The 16,396-nt window shown below is 43.7% G+C and overlaps 1 protein-coding gene across 2 annotated transcripts in view; it reads left to right on the top strand.

Moving 5' to 3' along the window:
* srgap3 (SLIT-ROBO Rho GTPase activating protein 3) overlaps positions 1-16,396 on the top strand; it is a 60,193-nt gene that overhangs the window by 9,191 nt on the left and 34,606 nt on the right. For both annotated transcript variants that reach the window (XM_076757442.1, XM_076757434.1), the window contains exons 2-3: positions 6,262-6,457; positions 15,000-15,162. In XM_076757442.1, the coding sequence (XP_076613557.1) occupies positions 6,262-6,457; positions 15,000-15,162 (359 nt within the window). The remainder of the gene's footprint in view (positions 1-6,261; positions 6,458-14,999; positions 15,163-16,396) is intronic.

Raw genomic sequence — 16,396 nt, 5'->3', positions numbered from 1 at the left:
GTTATGATTTATAATTTAGCCCTATTACACAGAGGGATGTGGTTATTTCCTCCACGTTCACCACACCGATATACAGTTCAGTAAAAAAAACACAAAGTGGAATCTGTGCTTCTTATTGATTCATTGAAACATTTAAATCTATGCTCAGCACGGCCGTAAAGCAGACATGTATATTGGCAAACCCCACTGTGTGTGAGGTCATAATTTAGCCGTATTATCCCGCAGTGAAACGATCCATTTCTGCTGCTCCTCCTCGGGCTGCCTGCTGCCCCGTGCAGCCCGACTTTCCCTGCTGCCCTCAGGATGCTCTGCAGAAAATCCCCCTCATTCACTGCGCTCCACTTTCATCTCAACTTCATTGCGTCAAGACGTCACGTGGCTCTCTTAAACAGCAGACTTGCAGGAAAATGCTGCACCAGTGCATCACCCAGAGTGTCCTGAGTTGACTTCTGGAGGAGACGCAAGTTTTATACTTATAAGATAATAACTAATGTCTTGTTTCCAGCCCATGAATGTGTCCACATCATACTAGGAGCACATGAGAGGAAATGATACATTGAATGCAGAAGAAATGTCAGGATGCATCACTTTTAACTTTTTGCATGCATCTGGGAGGTTGCTGACAATGTTTTTTTTCCACTGAGCCAAAAAGTAAAACATTACAGCTAGTGTGAGAAGAACTTCACCCAAAGTGTTTGAGGAACAAACACCCACCCCATGTGGATTAGAAATGTGGCTGTGAAGCGTTCATAGTTTTGTCCTTCACTAAGAACAGAGGCTGTAAAAGTATCATAATGTCCACAGAAACCTCTCAAACCGCACCTTCCACATTATCCATTGCTTAGGTGTCCATCTATATCCTTCAAACACTCAATATATTCAACAAAATATGACACAGTGCCTCTGTTTCAATCCTCATGTGTGACCCTGCTCAGCTTGAAAGCAGACATGGGAGGTAGTTTGGGCACATTAGGGTTTTGGTTGTCTTCTCTTCCATTGGTCAGACTCACTGTCTTTGCTCAGTGAACTCAAGCTAGCGAGTTGTCCTGACCATTATTATTAGCATAAATATTACAAACAGAATGGCAAATGGTAGAATGATAATTATATTTTCCTGAGCATCACAAACACCTAAAATCAGAACTTTATCCATATAGATCCAATGAAGATTTTAAAAGTTCAGTATCACCAAGTAATTTTCATGCCAGTCATGTGTACAGGGGCCAACAGGAAGTCAGAGGAAGTCTCCAACACGGATGCTCTCAGCCAGCTGTACTGTGCATGCTCTGCGGGCCCAAAAAACTCAAAAGTCTGTGGAAACCTAAAAACGAGTTGGGCGTATTCGTCCTGTATCCGGTCCTCTCAATTCATCCATAGTGCATGCCAATGCACACAATGTCTAATAACAAGTTCGACGGGAGCATGCATGAGAATTAAGATGGAGACTGTCATTTGATGCATTACATTTGTGCTCTGTGAACCAAACATACAGACACTTCACAGTTTGGGCGGAGGCGCCTCCAATAGACGGTAAACAGGTCATTCAACCTAAACCTTGGACCAAAAAGAATTTCATTTTTCTGCGCCGGTCATTGCTAGAAACACCATCACACTGTGCTCTAACACAGCTGCCAGCAGAGCTTCGTCTGTCTGGGTCAAAGTTCAGGGATCTCCAACATCCTACTATTGTTTTCAGAGGTTTTCCTGTGCTGCGAGGAGACAAGTGTCCAATGCGCTTTCAGTTCCTGTCACTAAACGCAGGAGGAGGAATGATATTGTGGAGCAGGTGTCCAGTGGAAGCGGTAGGGCTCTTATAACGATGATGTATGGACCTGAGGTCAGCAATGTGAAGTGAATATAGACTGTCCCCTCTCATAATATGTCACATACTGTATATATCATAATTAAACTGTACAATAACTTACAGAGCAGCAGTAATGAGCCTGCCTGCAGAACATTAAAACATGACTGTCGACCTCAGACAGATAATCAGACTTGCTGGAGACCTAAACTGTGCACTTTGCTCACACTGTGCATGAATATATATGCACATGCACACATTCTTTCCACTTAAGGAGTTGCTGTTATGAACAGACTGCATTTTCTGCGGACGACTCCAGTTCAAAAGAAAAAAAGCATCTTAGAAGTTAACAATACCACTCCATCTTCAGTGTTACAGAAAGCCTCTGATTAGAGATGTTATTGGATTCTTGCAGCTTTTGGGATTTATTTCTGCTTTTGCTCAGCATTATTAGGAGGTTTAGAGGGAAATGTATCAGACTTTATAATTATAGTTGATATATCAAGCCGCTCAGAAGCAGTGTTTGGTAATGGGAAACAACTAAGTGAAAGGAGCAAAGATGTTTGCATGGCACAGAAAGGCTATTTTTCAATGCAAAGAATGGAGCTGGTACAAAAGGTCCATGTTCAGCTCAATTACGCAAGCAACAATCAAATTTAATTGTACTGTCTGTCACATGGTCCTCCAATTATAGGCTGTTAAAAGCTTTAAAGGATAAAATCATACTTCAAACAAAGAATCTTGGCCTCATATGATCCCACTAGAATTTGACCATATTTCAGCTGCTCCACTCTCATCCCCCCTCCCTCCATCAGCCTTTTTGTCTGAAGATAACACCCCCCAAACAAAAAAAAAAGAAAAAAGAAAAAAAGCAGATGGCTCCATCCCTAAATAGAAAGACACAGAGGCAACACGCAGTAGGTCTGCCACAGATAATAGCTGCATGCTTAATCAGGCAGCCACATTAAAGTAAAAGTTGCTCACGATGAATCAGAGGAGTTGTGTTTTTGGTAGGTTGCCCAAAACAGTCCCACCTGTGCCACCTGTGCCTGCACTATCCCTAAAACCAGTCACAGAGAACATCTTCCATGAGCCCGTGCTTTAATGCCTTGACCTGCTTTGCTCTTGAACTGTGGCCATGCTGATAGTTAGATGGTTAAACATTGGATATGTAATTTCATTAAGAGGCCCATCTGGAATGCAGTGCTTTGTCTGTGCTTTATCAAATACTAGTTAGAAAGCAATTTGTGTTGTTTTCAATCCAAGACATCCAGAGCAGCTAAGATGAAAGTGGGGCATCCATGTTTTAACACAGAGATCTGTGAGTTCAAAGCCTGGTTACATACATGTCAGAAAGGTGGGGAGGTGTGAGGTGGTGGGTGTAGTTCAAGACATTTATACTACTCTAATGTTTTATACAATTATTATAGTTGAGGAGCTTCAAGCAGCTTTAAAAGGACTTGATTTGTTGGGGGTTTGAAGCAGTAATCATTCTTGAAAGCAGCAAAGTGTCAAACTACTCACTGAGTGTTTTATCTACGCCGTAAATGCTGCTTTTTTTTATTTCTTCACCTGACCACAAATCAGATCAGAGACAATTACGGATGGGTAAACATCTCCACTTTTACGGCAGGCCTGCATTCACAACATGCTCCCTCCTCGCCGATTGAAAGGAACCACAGAGGGGTCCTCCACTTTGAATAAACTACAACCACTGAAGCCAGTCAAGGAGCTGGGAATACTTAGGGAATAATTCTCCAATTGCTCATGGTTTCTCAGAAGGAAGGGCACACTTCTGGTGTGCGTGACCTATTTTTCCAAACTCGTCTGTCAATTTGCAGAGCTGCAGCTGGTGGTTCAGAGTTCCCTTTTCGTCAAAGACTGTTTTCAAAAGTGCTCTCTGTCACTCATGCAAATCGGTGTCACATTTTCCTGGGGCATTTCTCTTGGCTGGCTTGCTTTGGTTGGCTGTTTTTCTCCTTTACAGAAAAAAGAAAACATTGAACAAACAACTTTGCAATAGGGAACATAGCTGCATGTCTGGGAAGGCAAGACATTCTTGACAGCACTGAAGCAGAAGTGGTGGTAGCTGTCTCTGAGCTCCGGTTCAGGACTCCCACGAAAAACTGAGCTTTAAGCCCTCAAAGCTGGGAGGGAGAGGCAGGCCCCTGGATGAAGGGGAGGGCTGGGACAATGGTTAACCACAGAGTGAAGCATGCCGCTCGAGGCTGAGGCCAGGCGGCACGACATCACAGGGAGGGAAAAGGCTCGCCCAGCACAGCATCACTGTTTCAGCTCAAATGGCAAGCTTCCCCAGCAGTCAGAGTCCATGCATATATCCACGAGGAGGGCTTGGCTGACCAAATTACACCCTCGACAGCATGGAAACACAGTCACTGTGTCACTGCTGTGGTTTCACCATTCAGTCAGCAGTTCATCTGCCTGCCAGAGTGTCACTGCTGTGGCTCAGATATGCATAAAATCCAGCCTTTGTCCTGTTTTTTAGGGTTCTAACTTACAGTGAGTCATGTTGTAACTCAAGGATGTTACAACATGCAGTGGCTTACACTTAGGAAGTTCCATGCAGACCTTTTGAAGACAGAAATAGCACACAAAAAAAGGCCCTTTTGAGCCAGCCAATTAAATTGTGTACATGAGAAATAGCACAATATGCGATAGAGTGTTTGTTCCTGTTGGAATTTATTGCTTAAAAATGAAGGGAAACATTTTTTTAAGGTAGCCTTTGAAAAAAATAATTACTAATTTTCTCACCGTACAGGTTTGTTTGAAGGATTCCCGAAGATCACAAGAGAACCGCTGGAAGGCTCCAAACGCTGTGATGAAACGTCTGCTGCCTCTGCTGTAATCTTAAATCTCCTCAAAGCTTAAATTCTCGTCATTTAATTCCTCTACTGCACTTGACTCAGGAGCTGCACTGTGTGTTAATAGTGTTTTTTTTATGTGACAATAAAAGATCCTTAATATGAGAGGCTCAAAAGACGTTTGCTTTCTAATAAAGGTCGCTCATTAATGTGGGAGGTTTCCTTCCTCTTGAGCAGTGACACCACTCATCCCGTTTGCTGTTGCTCCTTCATCAGGTTTGGTTTTTGTTCTGCAAAATAAGCCTTTCTCTGTTCCCGAGTCGAGGCATCCTTGCTGCTGATGACAGCACTACAAAGAGGAATCAGGTTTCTCTCATGGGTTCCCACTGGCATGACGGATGCGTAGTCTGCCTGGCAGCATCGGGTTCCTCTTAAGCAGAAATGTTACTCCGCTACTCGCTCCAAGCGGGGGAGTGCATTGGCTTCTCTTTAAATCAGCTTCTTCTCACAGTACGTCCGCAGCGTACACGCTTACGAGAGGTCATAGACACAGGTCATCTTACTGGCTTGGCACGGAGCCTCACTGGTCCTTCTTCCTCTCAGCTGTAGGCGTTATGGTTGCTGCTGGTCTGAAGGCGTGTAGTGAAATGGCCTAGAGTAACTGAAATAGAAGCATTTGATGATTATTAATTGTGTGCACTGAAATTGTGATGCTGTAAGTTTGGAGCAGTGTGCTATAAATAGATTGATGTTTCAATGAATTGTCATGCATTTGGTCGTTTGTGTGTGTGTGTACATATATGTGTGTGTCCTTGTGTGTATCTGCGACTAATCTCTCATTCTACTCGAGCCATCAGCCCATTATTTTTTGTGCACAGTTATGAGTGTATGGTTAAGGACTTCTCGCGGTTGCGGTGGTCATCCGTCATTGGCTGCTGACTCCTCACTCTCTGAGCGGTCGGTGGGCAGAATCTTGCATGTCGTCTGTTTCAGGCCACACTTTGGCCTTTGTGTTACCTAAAAACTGACATCCATCGAAAAGTTTGGTGCCATCTTGAACCGGTGCTTCAAGATGGCAGATTGATTCCATAACAGATACGTTACGATCCACTGAAGTTAGGCGCAATGCGAGATGAATGAATCCTTGTTTTTGTTATCTTTGCCACCATCTTGACTGTAAGCCTGGCGGAGATCTGCGCTCTGCACAGTGCGCTCTTCTACTTCAAACCCTGTTAGTTCATCTTTAGGCAGCAAAGCAAGTAGAAGTATTTCTTTTTCTTGTCGTGGCTGATTAATCACTTGGTGACAGCATGCACAAGAAATGAGGCTCATCTTAACCTTGGATTGCTTACTGTATTTGTACAATGATATCATCTTAGGTTTTAAAATGATTTTGCTCTTTGTAAATGTTGTCTCATAAAGTGTCACTGCAGAAAGCATCCTACAACTTGATATGAGCGTGTGGAAGACAAACACCTGCGAAAAAGGCTCTTTTGCTGCAAATAATAATGTAACACACTTATGATAATATAGCGCTTAGCATTTGCATGACGCCTCTGACCAGGGCATGTTGTGATGTTGTGACAGCGGTATAAAGAGTTGACTCACAGCATTCTTGTCTGGTGTTTTGATGGACAGAGATCCGTAACCAGCTGGTGGAGCAGTTCAAATGCTTGGAGCAGCAGTCTGAGTCTCGTATCCAGCTGCTGCAGGACCTGCAGGAGTTCTTCCGCCGCAAAGCAGAGATTGAGCTGGAATACTCCCGCAGCCTGGAGAAGCTCGCCGAGAGGTTCTCCTCCAAGATCCGCAGCTCGAGGGAACACCAGCAGTTCAAGTGAGTTTCCCCTCCCTCCCAGCAGCATTTGCTGCTGAAACTGTGGCATGTACAGTGTTTGTTCATTTGTGAAATGGGGGACACAACAGCCTTTCCAAATTATTGTGAGTCTAATAAAACAATTGAAATTATGACCTCATACTTTGTGCTAGGTAAACAGTAAAAAGCATACGGCCCTTTACAGTTCAATTATAGCATACTGGAAAGAGAAAACTGAGTGTAAAAATGTAAAAAAGTGCACAGTAGTTTGCTGCATTTTTTCAGCCCCAAGTGGTGCCAGCAGTCTCTCTCTCAGGCTGCAGCACAGCTCAGGGTGATCGGATGTTTGGGCAGTAGCTTATATGTAGCCTGACAAGCGAAACCCAGGACAAAATGACTCCTCTCTACCGGACAGTAAGAGGATATTGTTTTGAGAGATTTAAGCAAGGAAATATGCAACTGAAACAATATAAGTGGGAGTACAAAAATTGGATTTTGAAAAACGAGGAGCACATGTCTCCATCCTCCCCCTCAGTGGAAATTACATCCCATGCTTGTGTGTTGTTGTTTGAAAGCAGCAGCATTTTCGTATTTGCTCTGTTTGCTTCAGCGCAACTGCCTTTTGTTTAGTCTGAATGTATTTTTGTAAAGTAACTGTCCCTTTTTCCTCTCAATGTGTACCCAGACCGCAGGGATCTGAATGCCAAGTGACTTTATCCCCCTCTAAACACTTCACTATTTATAACCTGGCTGTGAGACCCAGCCCTGCTGCTAATCACAGTGCCTTGTTTGATTACAGTGCACAAGTAAACAACAATATACTCCACGACTGTAAGGGAGGATCTGTTATTACAGTCAAGATCTTTATGACGTCCTCAAAGGTCAGCTGGCTCTGCCTCGATGATGAGGGTGCAGTTCATTAAAGAAGTTAAAGACTGTTGGGTGGTGGACATAACAAATCCAAAGCACTACTGTCGATCAGCACTTTATAGAAGAAGGCTTTGAGTGAAGCTTTCTGCTTCATTATGTTTTAAATTGCATCCATTATGAACAAATATGGCAGACTCTCCACAAGCTCTCAGACAGAAACCTGTGGGTTGCATCAGCATGAGTGTGGAGGTTGATGCTGAATTAAAAGCCATGTAATTTATTTTGTATAATATAGTAACTTGTTAGCAAAAATAGAGCAGGGACCACACAGTGTCATTGATATTGTACATGTTTGCTGGATTGTTGGCAATACGAATAAGCTTCAATTGTAATTTTGTATGTAACATTTTGATGAGAGACAGGCTGAGTGTTTTGAAGAGAAAACATAAAACCAAAGACAGAAATAAAGACAGAAAGCATAAATCTCAGGAGTGAATGCGACAGTGAATAATGATTCAATGCCATCAGATCAAAAAGCCTCGACCCACTTAGATTTGCAGCTCTGCTAACTCTGAAACGTGTGCCGGTGAAAAAAAAAACAGGGATCGTCTGCACGGAAACCACCACTAACACATTGGTACATGACTCACGCAGGGCATGAAATTAAGCGCTGCCGCTCCCAAAATCAAGCACCTCAGGCAAGCTTAGCTGCATCTGGAAATGGGACATGATCCCAGCTGTGATCTGGCAGCAGATCTCAGACGTGAATCTCCACCAGCATATATGTAGTCTGACCCCGGCTCTGATGCTTGCAAATGGAGCCAGCAGGACCGCAGCCTTAACCTGTTCATATTTTGAATCCTTTTTCTAAAGCAACATTATGCAACTGTCTTGAAGATGGTTTTAATGGTGCACTGACTTGTAAAAGGGAGAATTTCATTCCCACTTTGTTCCCTGAACGTCTGCTCTTGCGCTGTCTAGCTTGGGTTCAGCGGATATGGCCTCCTGTGTGTGACACTTTACAGCACGACATCACACACCACCAATGGTTTTCAGCTAGTTATGAGAAGAAGCAAGACCTTCTCAGTGCAGACATCACGGCAGGGGCAAAGAGACCAAAGAGGATGATGACGGAGGAGAGAGAAATGCACATTGAAAATGGATGTAAAAAACACCAATTGAATGAGTCCATACACTGTGAATACATTATAGATTTATACATGCAGAACACTAACATCCCTGACATTATTCAGTAAATACAGTAAATGACAACACAATGAATTGGGCTGTAATGCTAACTGCTTGTGCATATTCTATAGTACTGCGACATTGAAAATGCATAGCATAAGCATACATTGCTTTCTGCTCTCATTTCAACAGTTGGAAAATGTAAGCAGGTTCCTTCAGGTTCAGCTCCCTTTGTCAAACAATGACTTTGACTCTAAAATGCTGCCGTCCACCTACGAGGAGTGAGTTCAAATACGTACTGAATGGTTTTAATACAAAGCAAAGAGATGTGAGAGTGACAGGCTTTTCTTTCTGTTTGATTAAAAATCAGGACGTGAGGCACAATAAGACAAAGATGACAGCCAATCAAAAAGCATTTTGCTTGAGTAACATCGACATTCTTGACACAGAATGAGATCATGTTGGAGTGTGTGCATACGTATGTGCACTGTATGCATTGTGTGTGTGTGTGTGTGTGTGTGTGTGTGTGTGTGTGAGAGAGTGAAGTGGAGGAGGATTTGACTGGATAATTGAGTCCAGCTGTGTCAGAGGAGACATGCTTCACTCCGGTGTCTTAGTTGATAGTAGACAGAGCTGCGCTGCTGCAGCTGCTGCTGAGACACAGCGGCTTAACCTTCGACCCGTACAGTTGATCTTATCCACACAGCGAGGGACAGGTGTGAGAAAAAACACCTAATCCTCCAACACATGTTCCAATAATTAGTACACTTTACACAGATACACTTAAAAGCCTGAAGCCAGCAAGTGTCTCAGTGCAGTGTCTTGACTAAGACACACACACACACACACACACACACACACGCACACACACACATAGACACAGAGTATAGTGATACCTTACTTTCGATGCAAACCCATGTATACTTTACTCGCGTCATTTAAACTCCATTTATTGAGAAAGTGTTCAAACAACAGGAGCGAAAGGACTGAGCCAGTGACAGACCGCAGAGGAAGTGTGGGTGGGGGGCTACTACCCATGCTTGACATGTACAGAGGATGTAATATCAGTCATACTGAAAGTGCGTTACCCGTCAGTCCCACCGCACACACTTCCCTATGTATTCGAGTGAAATCAATTTTTCCACCTTAAAGAATATGCAGGGTGCATTAAACTCAAAGTGAACAGTATATCATCCAGAGTGAGTGTTTCAAGCCACAGAAACGCTCATAACATGATTGCACCTTGTGCCATCCACTACTGGTCTGAGCAGGCAAGCAACCGCAAATCCTGGGAAATCAGCTGTGACACGCCCTTGAATGTGCCTTTCCTCCCACTTTAGTGTAGTTAAGTTCATGGCAAGCCACCAAAACACCAAATGGGCCTGGGCAAGAAAAACACTTGTGTTTGTCTAATAAAACACTTTGTTGGCGTAAAGCCCATGCATCATCAAAAATACAGAAAACCATTTTGGGGCCTTAAGCCTCTCTTTTGTGCGATTAGTGGCTTTTTTCTTTGTCATCTCTGAATTGATACTTCGTCTGCTGCAACACATCTGAGCTATCCTTTTCCTGACACCCTTCGACATGCCCGTGACCGTCTTTCATTGCTCTGTAAACAGCGGTGGACTGCAGAGTAGCACCTCAGAAACAGCCTACTTGTACCTTTATGGTTTCGATCAAAACACAGCAGTAAAACAGTCATCTTGACCAGGACGGACTTCCATATGTGCTGGATCACAGCCTACAGTCTGTTGGCTGAACCCTTCCAGTGCAGATTCATTAGCAAGCTTAAATGCCACAGTGATTTACAGCTACTGCAGCTACAGCTTCACCGCAGCAACCCGACCAAGGGTAATTTTGCTCTTCCACTTTACCTCATTTGCCACAGTGAAAAGACACACTGAGGGGTTACAGTACTTAGCCGCTCCATGCTGCAGTCGCTGTGCCAGATAGTGCACCGCTTCCTTTTTTCTTACTGGCTCACAGTTCCTGAGAGACAACAGCTAACTTGATTTTAATTATGGGGCAGACGTTTTAGGGTATATCATGAATGGGATTTATAATGTACCCCATCGAATTAGAGAGGATTGGTATCGTCTGTCTGTCATGAAGATAGATTCAGACATAACATAGCACCATTAGAAAGACAACTCATGCAATATTGATATGGAGAATAACCTGTCTGGGAAAGATAAGACAGGGCTCGTAGTGGTGTCCAAATTGGTGTGAGTGCGCGTGTGTGTTAATCTCTTTATGTGTGTGTGTGTCCAAGCAATTGGTTTGGGAGGAACTGGGGGAGAAAAGTGTTGGATATCTCTACAAGGCCAGATCTTTGTACAGTATATGTGAGTTATTCTACTTTTGAAGCTGCCGTTGCTCATTTGCTCATGTGAAGTCTGTTCATTTCATGGTCAGCACAGCTCAGCTTTGACAATCTATCAGAGGAGATTCCAGCACATGTGATGCAGCCTTTGTCCAGAATGTGTTTGTCTTTAAAAAGCCATTATGAAAGGGTGTGATGCCTTGCTGTGGTTATGATATAATTATGAGGAATGATACCTGCTGCGGTAGGATTGCACCAGATGTTTTATTGGCTTTGTTCACTGGCACCAAACTACAGCTATCCGTTCAGTCTCATTTTGTGTTAACCATGGCTGCTCTCAGGAGCTCTGAAGGCCGAAGGGTAAAAGGTTGAACTATATCTGTCCGGGCCTGGTTTGTTTGAACACCGCAGTCGATTCCCTGCTCTTGTCAGGTTGACAGGTCCAGCTGGTGGAAGTCAACATATACAACGTCAATAGATTAGCTGGTTTGCAGTTTGTTTTTCAGATCTTGTTAAACCCTTGTCTCCTCGTCATTGACGCTGCACCGTGCTCTGCTCTGCTCTGGCCCCTGTGTCTGTGCAGCTGTGCATTATCGAATTGCCAACACACAAAAAGAGAAAAAATGCTAAATGATGTGCAAATCAGCAATGTAGTGTATTGAAGCCCCGCTTGAAAACGGGGGCAAAGCAAATTTGAATGGCAAAGCTGGCGGCATGTGCCCACGTGCCCCTTGTCTTTTGAAACTGTGTTTGGCTCCGGCTCCTTTTCCTTGGCTGTTTCATTGATAAGCAGCAGGCAGGCAGTGTGGAGGGGATTAAAGGCCTTCACAGAGCCGAGTCCTGGTTTGATAAATACACACTTCCTTCTGGAAATCCTGGCTCAGACACATCATAGGCGCAGGGTGATTAGATGGTGGCATCCAGTGCAGCCATGACTAACGCACGTGCACTATTCTATACAATGCCGACTTGTTCAGGGTATGCACGTTATGGAGACAGCTTGCCATCAGTTTATCCATGAATCAAGGGATTACTGCAATGTTCTCCAACCATATGCTCTTTCTTTGTTTCCCCTTTCACTTCCACTGTCTCTGTGTCGGATCTTCTTCACGCTCCTCCATGCATTCACAGATTACGCTTGCATGTATGTATCTGCCTCACAGGGACAGTGAGGCAATGCAGACCTTGTAAAAACCCAGTGGAGACACTCAGGCAGTGCTTTGCAGGATGAGACAGATGTAATAGGATGCCAGAAAGCTGCACTCGTCTCTCCTCCTCCTCTTCCTTCTCACTTCTCTAGAGACTCTCAGAGCTCATCGTTTGCCTTCTGCATGTTAATGATATCCTGTGTATGAATACCAAGGGCATGGAGCCATCCAAAACCGACCCTTCTGAAGCCCTCTGGATTAATTGACCTGAGACTCTCGACTGAAACTCAACCTTTCACAGGAAATCAGCGAGGAGAAGCAGGTAGAGAGTAGAGATGGGAGAATGAGTTTTATTACATGCTGAAGCTGACCCTTTGTGATGGATAGGACTGTATAACAGCTGGTGTAGAAAGGTAGTGTCCCATAAACCAAATGGAGGAGCTGCATTTATTCCTGTGTTAAAATACTCAGCTCCCAGAGATGCAGCTGGTACACAGGCCTAATTACCAACCTTCTGCTCCTAATTCCTGTGAAATGAGGACAGTGACTGGGGAAAAAGAAATCTTGTCCTTTGTTTCTCTCTTCAAGGCTTTAACCCTGAGCATCAAGCACGTACGCATGTACGCCACTGCCAGACCTTCTTATTCCTTCATTTAAAGTTTGTCACCAAATTATCCAAACTTTTTTCTATTTGACACATTGGCCATGACTGATAGATGATGAATGAGATGAGGGTGAATTTTAATAATGCTGATGATCCTCTGACTCTTCATCCAGTACTATCGACTGGTCTCATTTTAAATTTGTCCACTACTATGGTTTTTAACCGATTCCTGCCAAGCTAATGACATTCATATTACTCAAGAAGTACTTTGTGTTTAGTGCTAATTAGCAAATGCTAGCCTGCTGACTTGTTAAACCAAGATGGTGAACATGATAACAAGGTACATGCTGTTGTTGTTGTGTATGTAGTATTATTGTGGTGCTAGCATGGCTATAGACTCTATTTTGTTTTTTTGAGTAAGGGTTCCTGCAGAATGAACCCCTTTAAGGCCTCTAAATTACAGAATTGTATCAGTGTGACATGAATGTAAATAACCTTGTGTTCCAGTCAAATGGAAAGGAAAGGAAAAAGTGACTTAAGCAGAGGCTGAGCAGCAGTATTATTCTGGGGACCGCAGGTCTCCAAGCACTTTTAACCATCAGAGCAGGGCCAAGGATTTCCCTCTAATTCACAGAGAACAATGTTTGGGTGGAAAACCAAAGAGAATAAAAAAATGGACAAAAATTGGAGCCTGGTTGTGCTTAGGGATGTGATGAAGCATCTCTGACCACTTTCAAGGATTAGCAGAGAGTAGTGGTGCTTGTTCCCTAAACCCCTCAACCACAAACAGCAGTTATACACGGAGGAGCTGCGTCCTTTACAGGCAGATAGGTCAGTCAAGCAGAACTGGTACACATTGAGGGATGATGAAACAGTAGAAATAGGCCATCCCAGTGGAGTGAAGGAGATCTATTGTTAGAAAAAGCTAAAATCCTACCCGCACTTTGCATGGTCTGTCAGTCGGGTTCATCTCACTTTGATACTGCAGATGAATGTCCAGTTTAATCGTTTTATTATTACTTTTTCATTGCCATACTGAATTGATGGCTGGATTTTCTCCGCTCTTTCAAATCACCATTACATTTCTCTAATAGCAAAATTAATTGACTCGCCTTTCAGTCAGTGCATCTCAGAAAACCATCCTCAATCTCTGCCAATCATCCTCAAACACTGGCCCAGTAATGAACGGACAGACGAAGTTTACCTCATGTGCCTCCTGTTTTCTGATGTTATGAGAGATGTTATGTGCTGGTGTCCTGTCAGCCTGCTGTAAGTGCGTTCACGGCCAGAGTTAAGTAAAGGAATAATGGGGAAAGCACTCTCGAGTCGCCAGATATCAACTTCATTAGATGTGATTAGCATTATGGAAGCTCTCTGAAGGGGGGCGCTTTGATGTCGGTGCTGCTCATCCCTTGTTACTGCTCCACAGTGAAACCCTATCCCCCACCCTGCTCCCTGCTCTGCCTCTCTCCCTCCTTTGCTCTCATTTCCCTCTCTCTCTTTGTCTCTTCCTCAGGGCTAGTTGATTGATTAATGCTCAGATAGGATCCAGACAAGGGTATGGGTTTGATTGGATTGTATGTGTGTGTGTGTGTGTGTGTGTGTGTGTGTGTGTGTGTCTGTGTGTGTGTGTGTGTGTGTGTGTGTGTGTGTCTGTGTGTCTGTGTGCCCTGGTCTTTCTGTTTGAAAGCACCCCAGGCGGAGACAGTTTAAACTGATTATGCAGCAATCAAGGCGCATGACTCTCTGGATCATTATGGTCACCAGCATTATACATTTAACAAGTTGATGCATTGCTGGACCGTAGCATTGTTTGGAGTGAAGGAGGAAGATGTTCACTGAGGCAGAAATTGAGAAATGAAAGAAAAAAGGAAACGTGGTATTTTGTGCCACAAGAAGCTGTCTTCTTTTAGCAGATCGTGTCTGTAGCTATATCATTTTCTCTAACAATAACTTCCCATTCTTTCATGTTTAGCCAAGCAGCATTATTATTGCCTCTAAAATGCTATGGTGCAGTATGTTTGGTTGCCATTGTTTTGCGTTGATTCACTGTGCAGTACAGACATTCATGTTCCCCTCTGGATGAACTGTAATCACTATTGTGTTACCTAAATATTTCATCTTGTGCCATCATCAGATCAGATACCTCAAAACTTGTAACATTCCCACCAGATTACACATCACACATTAGCATGCCACCATTGTCATTATCAGCATGGTAGCCCTCTGCAATTAGCATTTAGCTAAGAGCTAAAGAGCCCAACAATAGCATCATAATTGTTGACTCAGTCCTGTTGTGATTGTGCCACAGAAAACAAACAAACAAGTTAAAACAAGTGACCAGAAAGAAAAAAGCATCACCAACTGTCAGTGTTATCCTGGCTTAGATTTATACTGAAAGACATTCAAACAATCCTGTTGTTTTTTCAGGAAAGACCAACACCTGCTGTCCTCAGTAAACTGCTGGTACCTGGTGCTGAACCAGACAAGGCGAGAGAGCCGCGACCACGCCACCCTCAGCGACATCTACACCAACAATGTCATCCTCCGCTTGGCCCAGATCAGTGAGGATGTCATCCGCCTGTTCAAGAAGGTCAGTGAGACTATCATCCTTCCATCTTTGTTTACTACTACTCCCTTATCGCCAGTGCACAAAATGTTAGAGTCCAGGAAAGATGCAATTACCAAGCTGTTAGCTTTAAGCTTTTATTTGCTGAGCCTAATTGTTATGCCTTAATGTTTCTATAAAGTGGAATTTGCAATGTACAAGTTGCAGCAGCTGAAATGAAAGCAGTTTCCCAGACTGATGGAAACCCCAAAAGCTTTGAGCTGTGTCCCAGTGCTCATTGGGTTATTAGGAGGTGTAGGAGTTCTGTCTGGCCAGTCAAAACAGCATTGGGAAGAATGAAGCTGAGACCCCCCATCCCCCCCACCCCCCACCCCTGGCCCAAGACTGGTCCAACACCCTGCAGCCCTGACTAGTGTGAGCAACGTTTGGCTCTCTGTCAGCACATAGCAGAGATGACTGAGGTCTTATCCAAACATCAGAACCCTGTTTTCACCTTGCAGGCCTTCCTGTAGGTGAGCCTACTAGGCTCCATTCAGATATAACTGTGTGTGTGTGTGTGTGTGTGTGTGTGTGTGTTTGTCAGAAACTGTGCCAGAGCTGAAGGAAGAAACATTCCATCCTTTTCAAAGTCAGGTGCTGTCAGGTAGCTTTTTCTGTGTCTGAGAGTACAAGTGGATGGCGCGGCTGCTGCTTGCTTGCAGGCATATTGGGAGGCAATGAATAATGTATCAAAAAGCTCTGGAGAAAATTAAAAACTGAAATGAATGAAAGCCGTGGGTGATTGACTGCTGGACATGACAAGGTGATCAAGAACAAAAAGTACAGCCGTGGACTAAAACTTGATCAAGAGCTTGTTTAACATCTAACCACCAAAGCTGTGATTTATAGGCTGAAGCGTCAGATGGTTTGTCCCACAGAACCATCTGAGAAGTCATCTTGGAGAAGGGCGGACACTTGAAAAAAAAATGACTTGGCATGTGATTGGATGACCCATCTGTCTGTCCTCTTCCATCACAGGCTAACTTAAACCAATGAGATCAATGAACTATATGACGTAGTAGGAGAGTGAAAACATCTACTGTTCTTTGCTCTTCTTTCAATTAAGAAATCCTCTCCAGTTCTGTATGCTAACCTCTTTAGGGGCTGCCATTGTTGTTTCCGAACGAACAGTCGTCCCACCTGAACCGTGCCCGTAGCTGCCACTAGATCTCAAATAAGTCTCAAATAATGCAATTATAATCAGAGTGACAAATGTGAA

This window comes from Chaetodon auriga, chromosome 2, assembly GCF_051107435.1.
Source record: "Chaetodon auriga isolate fChaAug3 chromosome 2, fChaAug3.hap1, whole genome shotgun sequence".
Classification (NCBI taxonomy): domain Eukaryota; kingdom Metazoa; phylum Chordata; class Actinopteri; order Chaetodontiformes; family Chaetodontidae; genus Chaetodon; species Chaetodon auriga.
Note: the sequence above shows the minus strand (reverse complement) of the source record. Positions and strands in the feature narration are given on the sequence as shown.